Source organism: Pempheris klunzingeri, chromosome 16, assembly GCF_042242105.1.
Source record: "Pempheris klunzingeri isolate RE-2024b chromosome 16, fPemKlu1.hap1, whole genome shotgun sequence".
Lineage (NCBI taxonomy): Eukaryota > Metazoa > Chordata > Actinopteri > Acropomatiformes > Pempheridae > Pempheris > Pempheris klunzingeri.
Genome location: NC_092027.1, coordinates 12772643 through 12793277, shown reverse-complemented (window position 1 = coordinate 12793277; position 20635 = coordinate 12772643). Strand labels below are relative to the sequence as shown.

The window sequence follows — 20635 nt, the reverse complement described above, 5'->3', positions numbered from 1 at the left end:
TTCCATCACCCTAACAAGTGTGATGGAACATGTAACCAATCAAAATGAGTGTGAATCAATGTAACCAGAATGTAACCAAATATCACATTTTACACTTTTTTTTTTTTTTTAAATGCAGTAACAACAAACCAGAGCCTGATGGTGTAAATTGGAGTAAATACTTTTGTTTTTTTTAAATAAAGAATAAGGATTTGGATCCTTATGGTGCCAACAGGAGGTGCTGCAGGATAAATAAACATAATAACTGCCCAGTGGTAAAACAAAGTCCATCCATCCATCCATTATCTGGAGCTGAAGCCAATCCCAGCTGGTAAAACAAAGTGATCAGGTCGAACCAAAACCAGAGGGGTAAACTCCTCCTTGTAAAGTGAGGTATATTTTAATTGGTTGGGGGCAGATGCGAGGGGACAGGCAGATGAGATCAGCCTGCTGATTTGGGGCTATAAATGAAGGGACCCTTGCATTGTGTGTTAGAACTGTTCAGGATTTTATCTTGTTCAGGTCTCGGGCTTTGTTGTCGACAATAAACCTCTACTGCGCTGAACTCGGAAGTCTCCCGGTGCCTATTTGGAAAATTGATTCTTTGATTTTTGAAACTTTGACAAACTTTGAACCTGGAAAGAGAAGATTGACACTTATTCTCTGGCCCAAATTGGGGGTCTCCCTCCCACAACAGTCTCCAGATGATGTCTGAGAATCCTGATCTTCGACCTTTACCTCTGGCGCATGTCGGGGCTCCCAGCCCACAACAAGAGCACAGCTTATAATCACCGCAGCTGCTGCACATCACTTCACTCTTGGCCGGATTCTTTGCACCTGTCCGATGCCAGAAAGCGACGCCTGCACATCGGAGTATTTTATCTCCCCCAGAAACTATATTTTAAAAAGAGCCGCAACCTTGGCGGTGCATTATTTTTGTTTTAGATGCACTTTTAGTTTTCTAGCAGCGACAGTGACTTTTGACAATGGAGCACAAGAGTTTGGGCTGTCAGGTGGGTGAAGTGTGTGTGTGTGTGTGTGTGTGTGTGTGTGTGTGGCTCCAAAAATGGAGAAATTGCATGAAACCGTCAGTGTTTAGACAAAAGTCAGGCACAGTCGCGCTGTGTGTGGTGTTTTTCTGTGCACGGTGTAGCTTTTAATCCTGCTGCATGAATATATTCGCAATTATATTCCCAATTTTAACGCGTCCATGATGGTCAGTCGTGAATAGGTTTGGCTGATCAGCGTGAATTACATGGAGTTAACTGACCGCTGACGTGTGTCGTGACTCTTCAGGTACCGATGAAAGGAAAACGTCCGCTGACAACGACTTGTTCCATAAAAATAGGTTTATTACAAAAAGATCAGTTTTCTAACAGGCGCCATGGAAGCCTGGAAAGACGTAAAGCCAATTCTATGTCTCGTACAGACGGTGTAACCCCTGGCAGTATCAAGACCCCCTTTTGTCCAAATACAGACGAATGCATAGTTAATGTCTTACTTGGGAATTCATCCAACAGTACCGTGTCCTTATATCAACACATATATCCTATCTGGCTCTCTTACATTAACAACCACAGAGAAGACACACACACATATCATGTCAGATACACAAAACATATCAAAAGCTGCACATGTGGAGCAGGACAGGGCAGCACGACAGGGAGTTGTGATGTGTTAGTTGTAGATTTTAAGTAGGAGGCATATTTGAGGAGAAACTTTAATTTGCATTTATTCACCGAACACCAGGAAGTATTAATACTGTAAAGAGAGTTTTCATGGAGGCGCACTTTGAAAATATGAGAAATGTCAAGTCACTGTTGTGGCAAAGAACCAAGGTTCAAGGCCACAGGGCCAGATTCAAAGTAGTTTAGCAGTGGTCAGTTAGGCAGGAAAAACTTTGTAGTTGAGTCCAAAAATGAGCTAACAGGAGTCAGGAAAAATAGCCTCTTCAGTTGAGCTCAAGAAGTCATCAGGAGTCAGAGTCCAGAGCAGCAAAACCTTTAATGCCGGCAGCAAAGGGAGAACATTTTTTTATCCAAGTTGCTTCTTCTTTTTACACCCTTATTTCTCAAATCTTCCTTGCGGCCTTTTTTAAAAAAAATAACAAGGTTTAATGTAAGTGCACTTGTTTTAACACAAAGAGTAGATGTGATACAGTGAGGGTCACACAAGGTTACAGTTGGTGCAGTGAAGAGATTATAAACCATGTTTTGAGTAATTATTGTCCTTACCATGAAATCCCTACTTGTCTTAGCCTACTTCATTAAGGTTAATCAACACATCATACTTCAGCACATTCTTATGTAATTCTTCATAATCCGTATCATTAATATCAATAAATCAGTCTTAGCAACTTGCAAATTGATTTTCTTTAGCACAACACTTGTCTTTTACACCACATCACCCCAGTCTAAAATGTGCTTTAAAAATCAACACCAGCCTTTAAATCCCTATGGTAGAAAACACACACACACACACACGCACACACACAGGTTGTAATGAGGGAGAGGGGTGATGATGTTATGCACACAACAGGCAGGAATGGAAGAGAGGCTGACATGAAGCTCAGAGCACTTTGATGTAAAAGCTCAGTTTATACAAGGGTATCAGCGTTAGTGGAGAGGGAGCAGGAAAATGGCTTCCTACTGCAGGAAAGCAGAGCCTATGTCATTTATTTTGCCGACTGTCGTGCAAAGGAATTCTTCTTCAATTCCTGAGGGCCTGAACATATTCAAACTCATGAAACTTTGCACATGCATCAGTTGTGGTGAAAAATTCTGTATTTTATGGGTCTTGCAAATGGATGTTGCAAAATGGCTCCATAGCGCCCCCTAAATTCAAGACCTGGAATTGCGTTTTACGTACGTGTATGAAATTTGGTAGGTACATGTATCTCGTCAAGATGTACAAAAAGTCTCTTGATGTGATGACCAAAACCCAACAGGAAGTTGGCCATATTGAATTTTTCGTGCATTTTTGGCGACTCAAAGGGATCATAAATGAACGAACTAGTCCGAGGGTGTTGATCCGATCCACTTCAAACTTGGTCAGCCAGTAAGAAAGACCTTGACGGTGAAAAGTTGTTAAAAGCTTGAGTTTTCACCAAGCGGTGTGGGTGAGGCCTAAAATTTCGGTGTTTCATCCATGAAACAAGAAGAAGAAGTTGTTCATAATTAGACTTTACATGATCCAATCAGCACCAGGCTTAACATGTTTGAGAGTCGCGCCCTGGAGATGTCCACATGTCAATATTCAGTTACAGTCATAGCACCACCTAGTGGCAACAGGAAATGCTATGTTTTGCGCTATGATGTCTCAAGACAAGCCAGTTGACCAGATCCACTTCAAATTTGGTCAGGAAAATCTCAACACGTTGATTTTGTTCACCGTGGTGACGCCTTTGTCGCCGCCCCTTACAAATCTTCAACGAACTAGCCCCCGCTACATTTAATCTACATGTATGGGGTTGATCCGATCCACCTCAAACTTAGTCACCTTGTAGAAAAGACCTTGACCATGAAAAGGTGTCGAAGGTCTCCACAAAACTTGAGTGGCGTACCTGTAGCGAGCTGTCAAATTTCTATTTCTGGCCATGACACAGGAAGTTATTGTACCTTCAGTGTAGATTATCCAGTGTGTTTCAAACTTCTCAACGTTTTAAGTCCAGGCCTGAAGACATGCATATATATGCCAATTGACCACAGTCATTGCGCCAAATAGTGGCAACAGATAGAAATATTATCTGTGCACCAGATGCCGTGGAAAACAAGTTTCTTTCAGAAACTTTTTGAGAGAAACTTTTTAGTTCTCCTCCTGATTGTTAGGTCATGGAAACTGATCTGTCCCTTACTTGCTCCACTCAGTTAGGATGTGAGAAAGAGATGCGTGGGCAGAGGAGCCAAAGGAAGCACCAGTGTTTCCTTGCTCTGAGCATTTAAGGGACTGGAAGACTCTCCGTGACGGGGGATTGGGAAACAATTTCTGTGTCACAGGAAGTGAGAGGAGGCGAAAAAACATGAATTGCCATAATGAAAGGCACCCCTGGTACCAATCTCCCCACCATGACGAACATCTGCATTGGAAGATGCCAGAACAAGCCAGCAACACCATAAAACATCCAACCAACCTCACAGACTGTTTCTCTCTTTTCAAAGAGCATCCAAAAGGTATTACCCTCATGCTTTGAGCTCCACCCTGGCCTCCATGATGACTACTAGGAGCTTCTGGGCTTTTTTTTTGTCACCAGTGGTTCACTTTATGGACAGTTTACTTATCCTTTTTTTTCTGTACATCAATCAGATGTTCACACAGCTGCCTACTACTATGAAAAATGCCTAGACTGGGCTCCAAGTTATGGGTTGTATCCAAAGCCACAGTTGTTGGGACCAATCGGTGTCAGCTAATGACCGGGTTTTAGTGTGACGTCAGCGAGAAGCAACTGTTCGTTCGAAAACAATACGGAAGCCCCTAAAGAGATGAGTGTGGATGCTGCTAAAGCATCAGTTACATCTGAACGTGAGAGTATTCATTGAAAGAAGAGTAAAGAATGGCACCTTTCCAACTGGCTCTGGCAAGGGTTTAAACTATGTTGCATGGTTTGTTGAGCTGATTGGTTGAAGGTAGCCTGTGTGAGACAGATGGTTCATCCAGTCACTTGTCAAGTATTTTTCAAATGTGACTGCCAAGCCTCTAGGGTTAGGGTCTAAGTGCACCAGGCTTTGAAGCCAATTTTACGCAGTGCCCAAACTGTAATTACAACAATGAAGTCAAAAATTGTCAAATGCCTTTCAGAGGGATGCAGCACTCTTGAAGTAGCCAAGCCACTGAGGCGTGATCACCGAACAAACGTTTTGTTGCAAATAGTCAACAGGGTTGCAAGAAACATGTGGAGAAAAAAAGGACACAATTGAACTGCTAAAGACTTGAGAATAATTAAACAAAGCTAGCAGGAACCCATTAACCTCCAGTGCTGCCATATTCCAGAAATGCAACCTACCTAGAGTGTACAAGGTGTACAAGGTGTTCGGTGCTCAAAGACATGGCCCAGGTAAGGAAGGCTGAAACACGACCACCACTGAACAAGACTCAGAAGTTGAAACGTCAAGACTGGGCCAAGAGATATCTGAAGAAAGATTTTATGGACTGATGAAATGAGAGTGACTCTTGACAGACCCAATGGATGGGCCTGTGGCAGGATCACTAATGGGCACAGAGCTCCACTTCGAGTCAGACGCCAGCAAGGTGGAGGTGGGGTACTGGTATGGGCTGCTATTATTAATGATGAGCTAGTTAAGATAAGATATGATGGATTTTATTGATCCACCCACCTCCTCTATGGAGTCCAGGGAGTAGTCCAGGACAGAACCGGCCCTCCTGACCAGTCTGTTCAGTTTCTGTCCCTTTCCGTGCTCCCTCCTCCCCAGCAGACCACTGCATAGAAGACTGCAGACGCCACCACCGAGTCATAAAATGTCCAGAGCAGAGTCCTGCACACTCCCAAGGACCTCAGTCTCCTCAGCAGGTGAAGACGACTTTTGCCCTTCTTGTACAGGACATCTGTATTGTATGACCAGTCCAGTTTGTCATTGAGGTGAACACCCAGGTATTTGAAGGTCTCCACCCTCCCAATGTCCAATCCCTGGATGTTCACCGGTGCAGTCTGGGGTGTCGTCCTGCGGAAATCAATCACCATCTCCTTTGTCTTGCTGGTGTTGAGCTGAAGATGGTTTAGCTCACACCAGTCAACAAAGTTGGTGACCACCTCCCGGTACTCCTATTCGTCCCCCTCTGACATGATGACGATGGCTTTATCATCGGAGAACTTCTGGAGGTGGATGCTCCCAGTGTTGCACCTGAAGGCCGAGGCGTACAGGGTGAAGAGGAAGGGGGAGAGTACTGTCCCCTGTGGGGCCCTTGTGCTGCAGACCACCATGTCAGACACAGTCCTGGAGCCTGTTGGTGAGGTAGTCCATTGTCCATGCAGCCAGGTGACAGTCCACTCCTGCTCTTTCCAGCTTCACCCTGAGCAGTGATGGCTGACTTCTCCAGTGCCTTCAACATGATCCAAAGAACATGACTCTCACAGTGCTGCCGGTGTTCTCCAGGTGAGCCAGGGATCTGTGAAGCGGGTAGATGACTGCATCATCCACTCCAATGCCTGGTTGGTAAGCAAACTGCAGTGGATCCAGATTTGAGCTCACCAGGGGGCGGAGGTTGTTAAGGATGATCCTCTCCATGGTCTTCATCAGGTGAAAGGTGAGGGCCACAGGTCTGAAGTGGTGGAGCCCCCCCGGGTGTGTTGTCTTTGGGACCGGAACCACGCAGGAAGTCTTCCACAGAGCAGGGACCCTCTCCAGACTCAGGCTCAGGTTGAAGATGTGCAGAAGCACCTGACAGAGTTGGTCTGCACAGTCCTTCAACAGTCTGGAGCTGATGTCATCAGGACCTGCGGCTTTCTTCGCCTTGGTCTTCCTTAGCTCACTTCTCACCTGGTCAGCTGTTATGGAGAGGCCTGAGGTGGAGATGAAGATGGGTGGTCAGGGGGTTGGCAGAGTGCTGGTATGGTCTGTGCTTTGATGAGTGGGGGGAGGAATGGGGGCAGAGTCAAATCTGTTGAAAAACAGATCCAGTTTGTTTGCCCTCTCCTCTCATGGCCTCTGCTGTGACCAGAGACGGTCTTCAGTCCACTCCAGACCACCTTTGCATTGTTGGTTTGCAAGTGGTGCTCCATCTTGGTCCTGTAGCTGGACTTGCACTCCCTGATTTTCTTCTTCAGCTCCTTCTGCACCCTCTTCAGCTCCTCCTTGTCCCCAGATCTAAAAACCCTCTTCTCCTTCAGCAGGGCCTTTAGTTCTGAGGTCACCCAGGGTCACCCAGGCCATGGGGGCTGCACAGCACATCCCAGTCAGTGGTGTGAAAACAGTCGTGCAGCGCCTCAGTGGCCTCCTCAGACCACTTCTTCACATACCTTTTGGTGGGGGTTGTTTCTTCATCAAAGGTATGTACCAGGTTGTGATCTGAGCGGCCCAGCAGGGGGAAGGGTGATGAACTGTATGCATCCTTGGTGTTTGCATACAGTAAGTCCAAGGTTTTATTGTCTCTGGTGTAGCAGTCCACATACTGGCTGAATGTGGGGAGAGTGGCAGACAGCGATGCATGATTAAAGTCTCCTGATAAGGGACACTACACTGTGTATGAGCACACAGGCAGCAGCAGCATCGGCCGGGGGCAGGGGTGTACACAGTAATGTGGCTAGCCAGCAAAGGCATTAAAGATGACAGAATAAACCCTATTGAGAACTTGTGGGCCCTTCTTAAAAGTGAGATTTAGAGTGAGGGAAGACAATACACCTCTTTGAACAGCATTTGGGAGGCTGGAAGTTGATCATCAGCAGGTCAAGAAACTAACAGACTCCATGGATGTAAGGCTCAAAACAGTTATTAAAAAGAAGGGTGGCTATACTGGTCACTGAATATTTGTTGACATGTCAGAAGTGTTTATTTGTAAATTTCAAGTTGTTTATTTGTTATTCTTACTTAAATAAATGAAAATAACCAAGTGAGATGGGATAGTTTTAGTTTTTCATTTAGTTGCCTCATAATTGTGCACATATAGATATTCTCCTGAGAAAGCCAAAACTCATTTTTCCTTTGTTAAATACTCAGGTGTGAGGTTTAATAACATTTTGGATTGACTAAGAGCACTGTATTTCTTCAAAAGTAAAATGAATCCTCAGGAATACAACTTGCTTAATTGTGCACGCAATGTATAAATCAGCAGATAAATCTGCTTGAGAGTTACAACCCGCAAAAATGGCACATTTCCTCAGAATTTGATCCATCTGGCCCGATAACATTTGGAAAGTCTAGGAGAGCAGCACGATGAAATAATCTTATCCCCATTTCAATTAGTGGAGGGCCAACAGGCTCGGCAGGCTCAAGGTGCTAATGCACATGCTCTGTGGGCCCCAACCATGCAGACGATCCGGATACTTTTACTGCCGGGCACCTTTCACAGGAATGATTGGAGCCCCGCTTCCAACGCTGTATCCAGGTTTCTTTATACATCCATGGTGTCTGCTGTTTCTACGGACGACCTCTGAGATGGTTCTGTGTAACAAACCTTAAACTTAAAGCACGTCACACCGTTCTTCTCTGGTATAGGAAGATGGTTAAAAATGTTAAGCAATGATGTTGAGTATAAATGTGCAAATTTTATTTTTATTTTTTTATTCAAATGGATTAATGGCCTGACATAATCTGTAGTTTTGTGTCAGTGCTTCCAGCCACATATTTTGGCTTTCGTCATTGGATTGGGTTTGCTTGGTTGTCATGGAGATGGTTCAGTTGTTAATGGCAACCAAATATCAAGGAAGCAAACTTGTCAATAGATTGTGCTACTGGTTTAGATCAAATGAGTTTTTGAAAGTGAAACTAAGCCTTCTGAGTTGTCATAAAAATTTCCAGGCGCCTCAAACAAACCAATTCTTTATCTCTCCCCTCTGTGTCAAAGGTTATCACTGTGGGTGATGGTGGCATCGTCATATTGGTCTTGTGTTGTATAGCTAATGTTTCATGTGTTTTCAAGATTTTATTTGGATAGACAACAATTCATTTGCATGCACGTTATGTTGGTATCATGCTATTTTTTTTTTTTTTAATGTGACTCGAGCTTATGCATTTCTGATTGGGGTTAGTAACAGACTTATTTTAGTAAGCTAAACTGTTATAATACCCTAATTAAATGAACTCTTATTACGAAACATAACATAAAACACCAAAACTGTAGATTTGCAACAGCAGGGCACAAGATGCATTGGATTAGTAGACCAATGTGCCATTCTAAAAATATGTTCCCTTGTATGTCTATTTAGCACCTGATGAGTTTGTACCCTTAAGTGTGGTCTCGTCATTACAGGTGGTCCTTTTTTTTTTATGACTTAAGTTTTTATTATGTTTTTACATTTACAATACAAGAACCCAACAGAACTACAAATACATCAAAACAAAACAGGGAACCCAAGGCAGTGTTTGTGTGGCTGGAGTAGGAACTTCAGCATAAAGGTCTGTCCAATGTCCACTGTACCACTGTCGCATGAGAAACCATAATCCTTAAACATTGAAATCATGTCCATATTATGTCTATGTGCTCACTTGTGAAGCGCCATTACCACATATATACACATACACACGTATATACATGCACATATACATATACACATCACAAGTACAGATGATTAAATGAGACGAAGATTGACACCGATGAATAGAATACAAGTTGACAATAGAAAGTGGGGGGGTAATAATAATAATAAAGAAACAAAAAAAAGAGAATGAGCCCATCAGGTCCCGTGTAATGAGTGAAATTGCAGAAACATTCCCCATTTATCATTATACTTCTCCTCTACCTCATTCATCAGACTGTATGATATTTTCTCAAATGCTGCCACCCTTCCCAGTTCTGAGACCCATTCCTGAAATAATGGGCCCACAGCGTCTTTCCACTTTCTCATTATTATCGGTTTGCCAATCATGATGCTTGTCTGGGCCCAGTTAGCTAGAGGTTTTACCATGTGGTTGATGGCTTTAGGGTTCCCTAGTATGTATAGCTCGGGGCAGAGTTTGTAGTCTATCCCCGCTATCTCTGAAATATAATTATGAATCTTGGTCCAAAAAGCCTGTACTTTTGGGCATGACCATAGTGCGTGTACTAGATCCCCTGTCACCCCTGTTACATCTCCAGCATTCTGGGGTGTCTTTGAGCCCTAATCTAAATAGGCTGCTCAGGTACCAGTAATATCTGTTGAGAATTTTGAACTGTATCAGTCTTATTCTGATGTCTCTGGAGACATATTTAGTAATACCAATAATTTTAGCCCAATCTTGTTCTTCGATAAAAATGTCCAAATCTTTTTCCCACATTGCCTTTATGGCTGTGGTGCTACTAAGGCCAGAATTATTTATAACCATGGAATAATAGTGGGAGGCCTCATGTCCTAACTCTGCAGTGCGTAAGATGTCTTTCAGAAGGTCCAGGCCCTGGGGGGAAGCCTGTGGAGAGCCAAAGATGCTAACCAGGAGGTTTCTTAATTGGAGGTATCTCCAAAATTGATCATTAGCCAAACCGAACTGCTCGACCAGGTTGCCGAAAGACTTAAGTATGTCTCTTTCATATAGATGACCCACAGTATGGATCCCTTTGCTCACCCACTCTTTCCATATCACTGAGGATTTGCCAATTAGGAGTTTGGGATTGTCCCATAATCCGGAAGACTTACATAAATATGGGTTTATTTTAGTGATACCAGCCACTTTCCTCCAGATTTCCTGTAAATGAGAAATGATGGGATGGTATCAAGCATTTGGTGGCATTCTAGCAGACAAGAACAACAATGGGGGAAATGAGGTGCAGAGTGATTGTTCTATTGTGTACCATGGGGGGGGCTCTTTCCGGGGGAAGTGCCCAGTGTGCCAGGTGTCTCAAGCTAAATGCGTAGTAATAAAATAGCATATTTGGAAGGCCCAGACCTCCTTTTTCTATTGGTTTTTGTAGTTTTCCTAGACGCATTCTTGGCTTTTTGCCATTGCAGAGAAACTTTTTGCAAAGTAAATCGAATTGTTTAAAGTACTTGGTAGGGATATTCAATGGAAGAGACTGAAGAATATAATTTATTTTGGGAGCACAGTTCATCTTTATAACATTAACCTTGCCCCACAGAGAGAGATAGAGCGGTGACCAATTACAGGTGGTCCTTTAACCTGACTCTGTTCATGGATCTTTGGCATTGGATGATCTTTGTGTGGTTATTCACTGACTCCCTGTTTCTTCCTTTCAATGGAGCGTTGCGACTCTTGAGATTGTTGCAAGATAGCTGTGTTCTTTTGTCACAGAGTGCACAGTGAAAATGCTGATTTCAGCTTTTGAGGAGCTGCGGGTTAGATCAAACTGTCAAACCAAACTAAGAATGCAGCGCAACCATCCTGCCGTCTAGCTAGTCTCAGTAGTCTCAGTCTCAGACACTCATCTTTCTCTATCTGCCACCTGCGATATGTACCTACTGTTTCACTGGACCCTGCTATGCTGTTCGTGCCAAACACCAATTAAGATATTGTTGTATCTTCTCTGATGCCGATGATGTGCAGTTGATGAAAGGAGACGTCCGCTGACAACGACTTAGTGAATAAAAATAGGTTTATTTCAAAAAGATCAGTTGTCTAACAGGCACCATGGAAGCCTGGGAAGACGCTCAGCCAATTCTAGGAACAGAGTGTAATCCCCGGCCGAATCTGCTGTCTCTGTCCTCGTCTTCCCCGAGCCAATTCACTGGTCATTCTTTATACCATTTGACCACCTAGCTCAACATCTGGCTTTCATAACAGTTCTGTTCTTTGTTTTAGGGGTAAAAGGATATATTAGAAGACACCATCCCCCGGTATCTAGTGAGGGGGAGCAAAGGTCAGATCTCCCCTGCCTAGGTCAAACAGTTCCCAGTCTGTCTGTCTCCAGATAATCGATCTCAGATCAGGAACATAGAAACAATGAACACTACTAACATCATATGCCCTAAAGGCACATACCAGACACTACACATCAGACACCACAATATGTCGTGACTCTTCAGGTGCCGATGATGTGCAGATGATGAAAGGAAACGTCCGCTGACAACGACTTGTTGCATAAAAATAGTTTTATTACAAAAAGATCAGTTGTCTAACAGGCGCCATGGTTGCTTAGGAAGACGTGAAGCCAATTCTATGTCTCGTACAGACAGTGTAACCCCTGGACGAATATGAGTCTTCCCCGAACTGTTCTTCTGACCACCTTTTTATACCTTTTAAGAAGGCTTATCTCACCACATGGCTTCCATCAGTTCAAGACCCCCCTTTGTCCAAATATGGAGAAATGCATATGTAATGTCTCTCTTGGGATGTCATCCAACAGCATCATGTCCCTATATGTTAGTGTCCCTCTTGGGAGCTCATCCTAAAACTCCATGCCCTTATATACCTTACATACCTCCTACCTAGGCTCTCTTACATAAACATCCACAGAGAGGACACACACATGTACCATATCAGATACACATACACAGAGAGGACACACACATATACCATATAAGATACACGTAACATATCAGATACCACAGATAAAAGTTTAATGTAAATCTTTTGGCTGTGGTAGCAGGTTTCCTGTTGTACAACATAAAAGGCCCAAAACTGTGCCCATTTTGAAATGTGAACTGAACAAGTCTCTTATCTCATTAGTCCGTATTGCTGATGCATTTTTGTTTCTTGTTTTCTTTCTTTTGTTTAGGTCTGCCTCGTCAAATTTACCAGGGTGCTTGAATTCAAGAAACATGTGCACTCGGGGGAACATCAAGAGGTGGGCTTTAAACTGCACGTACACTTAAACAAATTAATTTTACTCGATACAAGTGAGGCTGTCAGACTGTCATAGCACAAAATCTTGCAATAAAATCAAAAAGACTTCAGGCAATCTGGTAAGAAGCCTGATTTACAGACACGCCCTTTGTATCCAGCCAGTGCATTCATTTAGAGCGGTGAAGAGACGGTTTCACCTGAACTACTTAATAGATGTTCATCATCACAGCTTTGATGTAGTTGAAATGACTAGAAGGGCGCTATACGAATAAAGACCATTTACCGTTACCACACTACATATGCCCCTGCTTTAATAAACTACCTTTCCTCTTTTCTTCACCAACAGAAAATGAAAGAAGTCTTTCAGAAAGGTGATGCTTATGTTTTTTTCATTTTTATGTACATTTCATTTATAGTTTCCTGCATGAGAGTTTATGTCCTGTCTTCTCCGGTCCAATTTCTTTTTTTGATCCTGTTTTTAGATGTGTTCAAGGGTCGTGGTAAGCCTACATCTTCTCCTCCCTGTTTGTCTGTGTCAAATGTACTAGTTCTATTTGAGTATCCTAAAAGCCTAATAGACACGATGAATGCATTTTTTTTCCGCTTTTGCAAAGCCCTATTTTAATTAATGTTAATGTTGATTTATTTGTTAATTCACCAACTTCCAGTTTAGCAAGTTCTGTAAGTTTAGTAACTATACCTTTTTAGTTACCTGACAATGATAAAAGCTAAACCTAATGATATTTAACTGGGACTCGGGTCTGATGAGCGGATTCTGGATTTGGATTAATCATAATGCTATTAAACCCCAATTACTCATAGCTCATGCGTAATAATTTTTTCTTTCATTGTCGTGTTGCTCAACAGGCATCTTGCCCTCCATTTGTATGATGGATCCAATAGCCAGAAAGGACATCAAACAACCCATCGTAGGTTAGTAAGTGCACATAGCATTAGATAAAAAGAAATTAAGACAATGTTTTCAGTGTTTTAAGTAAAGCAACAAAGTTCATTCTTGTTGCTCATAGTAACTTCTATGACTTGTTTGGGGTCTTCAATGGTGGAAATCAACAAAGATGTTTTTAAGAGAATTAGACCTTTTATTACAATTGGTGAAGGCAGAGTCAGCCTGCAACAGGAGAATTGAAAAATGCAGCAGTTTAAATATGGTTTCAGTAGAAGAAAACATCTTCTGAAAGTACACTGTCACGGCGCCACTCGCTTCGTGGTGGGAGGATACTGCTTTCCTGCTAGTGATCCAAACACATTAGTGGAATGAACTGTGGGCCAGTATAACCATGAGTTCAGCTGTTTGTCACCGCCTTTCTATGAAGAATAACAATATCCTTGTTATTCTCAGATCAGGATGTTCATGTTCTTCTGAGTTAAGGTTACACAACATGTGCTTCACAAGAGGTTAAATGAGGATACAGGATTATATTAAAATACACACGTAATATTTATAAATGGTTAGTACTTCTTATGGATTTTCTACCACACTGCTGAAGACTCATGATGTTTGAAGTAATTATTCTTTTATAAATTTGCTTTCTTCCAGGCTTGTCCCTGCTGACTCTGTGTTTCAGTCCACAATCAAGGATATTTTTTTATTTGTGCCATGTCTGTGAGGAAAAATGTCCACCAGACAAGATTGCAAACCACCTCTCTTCCGGTGACCACTGCAGTAACTACTTTGTAAGTGCAGATCATGACACGAATTAGCCAATATTTTGAATTTTAGTTCAGTTTAAGTTTTTTTATTTTTTATTTTAGAGCTACACAGATCCCAACGTTCTGAGTTTCTCTTGGATCCCCGGCAAGGGTGTGGGAGTCTCTCTGAGGCCTGCGCTCTTAAAGGAAGTCCGCAAAAGAGGGAAGGGACAACTACAGGTTTGTACGTGGAATCCCAGCTGAATTCAATAATTTTATATGAACACGGGCTCGCATAACTACTTGTTTGTGCAGGGGGGGTGCTTGTAGTGAAATCCTACAAAGAATTGTCACCCAACCCTGCAGCTCTATGGAGCGCCATAATGTCTCTCAGCTCATTGTTTTGGTTTTCCAGCCCACATTTGACTTTTTTCGTTCAATCTCACTGCTCTCCTGGTGAGGTGTCTTGGCTGCAGCAAGCAGATTTTCTCAGTGTAAAAGCCCAGTGTACAGTGCCTAATGACACACAATGTTGGTTACTAGCAGGTGAAAATTGATGATTTAGCCAATCCTGCCAATTTTGTTTTGGAATTTGATGGTCACAACTGTGTCAACATCAAAGTCGTGCTGCGAGAGGAGATGTTTGTTGGCCAATAAGAATGTGAACACAATCTAGAGCTAAAGGGAGACCTGCATTGTCGCTGCGTAAATGCTGGATATGAAAATAGGCAACTTGGGCAAAAGGAATGTTATGTGTTTTCACCACATTTTCTTTTTGCAGATGTTGGATTTACCTGAAAAGTTATTGAAAAAGCTGGAACCAAGTGTCTACTCTGAAGGTATATGTCCTAATATTTCCATTTAATATTTGTTCGAGCATTACGTTAAATTGTATTTTGATGATCATGTGTTCCTTCTCCTCAGTGATGTGTGCTCTCAGTGAAAATGACAAACTTCTGAAGCTGCTTGATGGTGTGTGCACATTTTTCTACCATGCAGAAGGTTTTGCTGTAATCACTGCTTGCGCAAATCACCCAGTTGATATATATATCTACTGACTAACAGCAGTCAAAAAATCCATCTCGCCACAAGGTCCATTTAATAGCTTTGCTAGAAACCTCAATCATATCAAATGATCCATGTTTCAGCCATATAACATGATAGAAAAAATGTAAATGTGAAGATCCATAATTCAGTGACCACTGCAAAAACGGCTAACAATGGACATTGTGGTGAAACTCATCTCTCAATGTACTTCAAAGTATGGTTGCATTCACATCTTAACATTTACTTTCCTTATTGCCCTTTAGTCCAGGCTTCACTGCTGTAATCTTGTTTTTCCCTCTCTAGCTGTTAAGCCAAAGAGAACAATGATACAAACATACCAAACAGACAGCAACAGGAAGCATCCACTTCTTGGTGAGTGAATGCACCTGACAAAATGTCATTTTAATCACATAATGTAAATGAATTCATAGATTTGTATAGGAATATTTTCTTGTAAGATAATTTGTCACTACTACTACAGTGACAATTGTATAATGCCAATTCAACAGAATCAGTTGATCCAAGGAAGGTCCTTACCCATTCACGAGATAAAATACATATATGACATTGGAGGCACTCCTTAGTTTTCCTTTTCAACTAAAATGTCTTCTCCTTTTTCTATCTTCTCTGATCATTGGCTTGTAGGCATGCAGCATCTTGTTGAATGCGTTTGTGTCGAACCGACTGAGAAGACACACTACCTCTGCACGCTCTGCAACCTAACTTTGGGCGCCCACATGATCATCAAACATGTCCTGAGCTTTGACCACATCTTTTGTTACTTTGTAAGTATCTGTGCTGATTGAAGAGAAAGCAAATAATGCCACACAATCCTGAGAAGAAGACTAATATGTGAAAATGAGACATCGGGACCATGGTTGTTTTGGTTCTCTAAAAACAGTAATGAATTCATATTAAAAGATTTTCAAAAGGGCACAGTGTTGGAAGATAAGAACACGAGATTTGAAAGGAGATTTTAAAATTCGGCCAGGGAGTTCATCAGAGCTACTAGGAGGGCTCGGGATTTTCCAACCATGGGCCTGAATGGAAAATTCGATCAAGGTTTTGGTGTTCTTGAGTTGAGATTGATAGGTGGACCCTTACGGGACAGTCACGGAGTAGAGGAAGGTAGACATCAGGGTTCAACCTGATGTGGACGCTTAGTTCCGGCTGATTATATTCTCACTTGTGTTGACATAGTCACATTTTACAGAAAGCACAACGCAGAATCTGCAAATGACATGAGCATAGTGTCGATGTCCCGGAGCCCTGTGAAAGATAACACAGAGGTCTGTGCTTCTATGCAACAACACATTATTCTTTAATGGACTCCCAGAGTGCTGATTCCAGATAAGCCTTTGCTCAATTAAAGACTTGTTCCAGTCCAAATGAGAGAAATTAAATCCTGAGTATGAAGTTATATATTCAAAAAGAATTCAAATTGTGTAGGGATGCATTTCTGTGGTGGTTCGAAATGAATAGATGACAACAAGATGCATTCAAGAGCTTTGTGTAGTTTACGTGCTCGGAGTCTAACATCGCAGGTACAGATGAGAGACTGAAGAATACAGAATAAGGCTTCCACATATGTAGGATTCTGCAAGTGATATCTGGTTTCAGGTATATGAGGGTGTCCCCTAAAGATGGACACGACCTTTCCTTGGACTGAACTGTTGTCCAGACAGAGTGGAGCCAAGAAGATAGAATGCTGACTTAAGGATAACATACGTACCATCTAGGGTACATGTTCCTGCAACATGTAACATAAGAAACCAAACAGGAAACCAAGAACCTTCTTGCCATATCAGTTTTTTTAGAAGGTTTTTCTTGTTTGTTCAAACACTCCCACAGGCAAAGATGTGCCGGTTAGGTTAATGAGTGATTCTAAATTGCCTGTAGGTGTGAATGTGAGCATGACATTTTGGCAAACTGCAGTTCATCTCAGCCTAATTAGTATCAATGGGGTTTCTGTTTGCCATGACAATTGACCTCAGTGTTAATCTGTGCAGAGAGCGTGGCACCCCTCCACTTTGCTGGCAAAGGAATGCTACAAGAATTACACCGTGCCCTTTGTCTCCGTGATGCTTGATTTCACAAAGCAGACAGAGGAAATTCATGGTACAGCAAATGCTGCTGTGAAGGTAACGTAGTTTACAAAGTCACGAGTGGTCTCCCAAGTTGATGCCTTTGCTTCTATTATCGTGAAACCTGAGTGACTTTCTGTTACAGCAAGTGAGGCTGGAGCCCGCCCAGTTCGCCTCAGTGAACTTCACTTGTTATGCAGAAGGTAGGTCTTTATTTTCCATGCCTCCGGTTTATGATGTATACCTCTGAATTAACTGGATCTTCAGTGGACCCAAGAATGATGTTGGATTAATTGATTGACCCGTAGCTTTGAAGAGACTGGAATCCATCGCAAAGGAAAACGAGAGCAGCTTGATTACAAGCGTCAAACCAGGGAACAAGCTGGGTATGTATTATGTCAGTCTAGTTGTCTATGAGCCCTGTAAACCATTGTTTAAAAAGCAGGTCATTTCCCTTCAGTCATTACTGACAGAAGCTTCATTACAAAGCACTACGATGAAATTTAACCGCTGTATGTTTCAGTGGTACAAGTTCTACATCTCCTCACATGTGCTGGCTACATGCATAGTATCTTGGGAAGTTTTAAAATAAGCCTCTTCAGTGTTTTTAAGAATTTCTGTGACATTTCATAGACTCAATTTCCCTTTTTCAAACTATTGTAAAGGTTTTTGCAATTTATACGGATTTAACCAAATGCTACTTTGTTTTTTCTTTTTCCTTGTAGAGTATCGTTCTGTGTCAGCGGAATGTGCAGTGTTATCGCTCAAAATACACTGCCAGGTGATAAATTATAAATATCTCAATTGTGAATTTTAGCCTGTTAATTAACACTGTTGCAAATACTGTCTGTGATGTGGAGAAAACAAGAACAAATGTTTGTTTAATACAGTGAACTTTATTTCACTTTTCTTTTGTTTGACCCTTGTGGCAGAACTGCTGTAGGAGCTTTGGGTCTGTAGATCTGTATTTCCAACATGTGCCATCGTGGAAGCATAAAAAGGTACGTCAACATTTCCATATGAGTCTTCCTGTGTTAGGAGGATTCTTGAGCCTCAGTCTGGGAAAGTCAATCAGGCAACACCGTCGACCCTGTTTCAGACAAAGTTTATGTACTTATGAGGACAGAGTCACAGTGTACAGAGTACAGCAGAGAATCTCAACACAAGGACCCCAACTACATATATAGCAGGTGGTGTGTAGTGTGACTGCATCGATGTCTATGGTAATGGCGTACATGACTAGACCCTCGTAGCTGGACAGAAAGGCTAGGTGTTGGTAAGGTGAAACCCCTCCAGGCCTTATGCCAAACTACATATTACGAGGAAAATCTAGAACAAATAAAGAAACTGACAAGAAAGAATTAGTCTCTGAGTGTTTAATGTAGCTCAGTCTTTGTACAAAGGATCGAAACCATACAGACAAAGGCTGCAGAGAGAATTGACAATGAATACATGTCCACCAGAACTTTATAAAAATAGAGCATGAGGAGCCAATTATTCATATTTAGTGATCAGTTTTATGGTTCAGTGTCAGTGGCGTATGTCTACTAAACAATATCTGCACTTGTCAAGATGACGCGGCCTTGTGTTTGAACTGGCAGCACCCCTTGTTCTCCCAAGTTCGGGCAGAGTATCACATATATCATTAGTTCATATTTAGTAAGCAGCTCGATCAGGACTGGCAGTGCTGGATGTCATTCAGGGTTCAGCTTCAGTGTTACATGGGTTCAACACAAGTGGCTCATTCATGCTTCCTCACTAGAACAGATCATCAACAGTAGCATGGTAGAATCATCATCATTAATAACGGCGCAGGAGGATTGTTGTATTCAATACAGATTTTTCCCCTACACATATCACTTAGTGATGTTTTGCACCAAACCTTACTTGGAAGCCCTCAAACTGATGGCTCCCAGCTGTTAAGATGCTTTGTGCTATGGATTTTTTTGGAACAGTAGAAGACCCAGGATACAGTTCAAGACATTGCAGCTGAAAAAAGAGAGGGGAGGGAGAGCCTTACCATGCTTACAGGATTACTATTATGCTGCGCAGTTGAAACCCTTAGTATGCTGGTGTGCCCCAAACTATGAATCTAAATGGAAATCCTTGGAAATTACACAGATAGATACTCCAATACAATCAATAATAGGAAATAAAAGACAAGCTGAAAGACATTATAAGAGCTTGAATCAATGGACTCAGTTTACCGGGGCTTCTGTTGGAGAAAATGTGGAACCTCAATGGCGAATCATTTCCATGTCTTTTGGGCCTGCCCAAAAATCCAATCATACTCGGGGGAGGTGTCTAATGAGATAAACAAAATAATGGGAGTGGAGTTAGTTTATTCTTTTGTTACTTTATATCTTGGTAAAATACCTGAAACACTCCTACACAAAGATAAATATTTATTGAAGATACTTTTGGCAAGTAGCAGGAAAGCTATAACCCAAAAATGGTTGCAGGTTGATCCTATGACATGATGTATATAACACCCATGATGACCTCATGTTCTTTGTTTTTATATTTCAAATAATTGAATAAAAAAAAAAAAAAGTTTGTGCTGTACTCCACACAGGCCTAGGGGTCCTCAAAAACCACACACACACACACACACAAAATGCTTTAAGCTCAACATGACCTGTAAAAAGTTTATGAAAAGGTGTATATGAAAGCTCTACAAGCTGATATTGCATGATTGTGGTACAAAATACAAAACATGAAATATATGAAATGGGATCATTTACCAAGAATTTGTGATCGCTCATGTTTTAAAACACGACCTTACGTACGATTTGTTCCTTATGTTCCAGATGTTGGACAGTGTATTTGGCCAAGGTACCTTTCACTTTTCTTTTTTCACATTTTTAATATCATTATATATCATCTTCATCATTTATATTGTGAATAGTTAAGCTTGTTTAAAAAAGATATGATTATCTCCCCCTTTCTTACAGATAAAAGAGGTGGCTATGACCAAACAGGTACATTTCCTTTCATTAGATTGAAAGGATGCAGGAAACTGTATAGGTCGAAAGGTCTGAAAAGGAATTAATCTAAATGTGTGAGCTTTTTAAAAAATACAATGCCATATACACACAGTGACCTTTGCATTTGAACGTTACTCATGAATGTAGTCTCAGCTTGATGTTATCACAGTTTCCAAAAATACACCCGTGTTCCTGTAGGAAAAAAACCCACCTTTTTTGTGTTGTAGGCACAAAGTTAAAGGTTTTATTCCAATTCAAGAAAAATGACAATTGATTTTGGTATTTATTCAGGGCTTTTACTTAACCCTCTTTCCTTTTTAACATTAGGATGGACACCCAATCTGGGCTTATTCTGGTGTCTCAAAGAGAGCTTGAGGGAAAATCAACCAGTTATTGGTGAGCTGACCCACATGTGGTTTTTCTGTTAAACTAGAAAAAAAATTTAATATCTTATTTATTTATTCATTCATTTATTTATTTGTGTGTTTATTTAGGTATAACCCTG

General features: G+C 41.6%; 1 protein-coding gene and 1 long non-coding RNA gene across 2 annotated transcripts; both read left to right on the top strand.

Annotated features, from left to right (window-relative positions):
* The first annotated feature begins 913 nt into the window (after window positions 1-913).
* Window positions 914-12736, top strand: LOC139215095 (uncharacterized). The gene is made up of 3 exons (XR_011585502.1): window positions 914-992; window positions 12295-12363; window positions 12709-12736. It is a non-coding gene; the product is annotated as an uncharacterized lncRNA (long non-coding RNA).
* Window positions 12737-13099: 363 nt separating this feature from the next.
* On the top strand, window positions 13100-20558 carry LOC139215839 (uncharacterized). Its single transcript, XM_070846871.1, has 16 exons — window positions 13100-13121; window positions 13230-13295; window positions 13921-14057; window positions 14136-14252; window positions 14794-14851; window positions 14937-14984; window positions 15363-15431; window positions 15705-15844; window positions 17069-17200; window positions 17289-17346; window positions 17452-17529; window positions 17869-17924; window positions 18076-18144; window positions 19954-19978; window positions 20098-20124; window positions 20458-20558. The coding sequence occupies exons 1-16, from the start codon at window positions 13100-13102 to the stop codon at window positions 20556-20558; spliced, it is 1203 nt and encodes a 400-aa protein (XP_070702972.1).
* The last annotated feature ends 77 nt before the right edge of the window (window positions 20559-20635 follow it).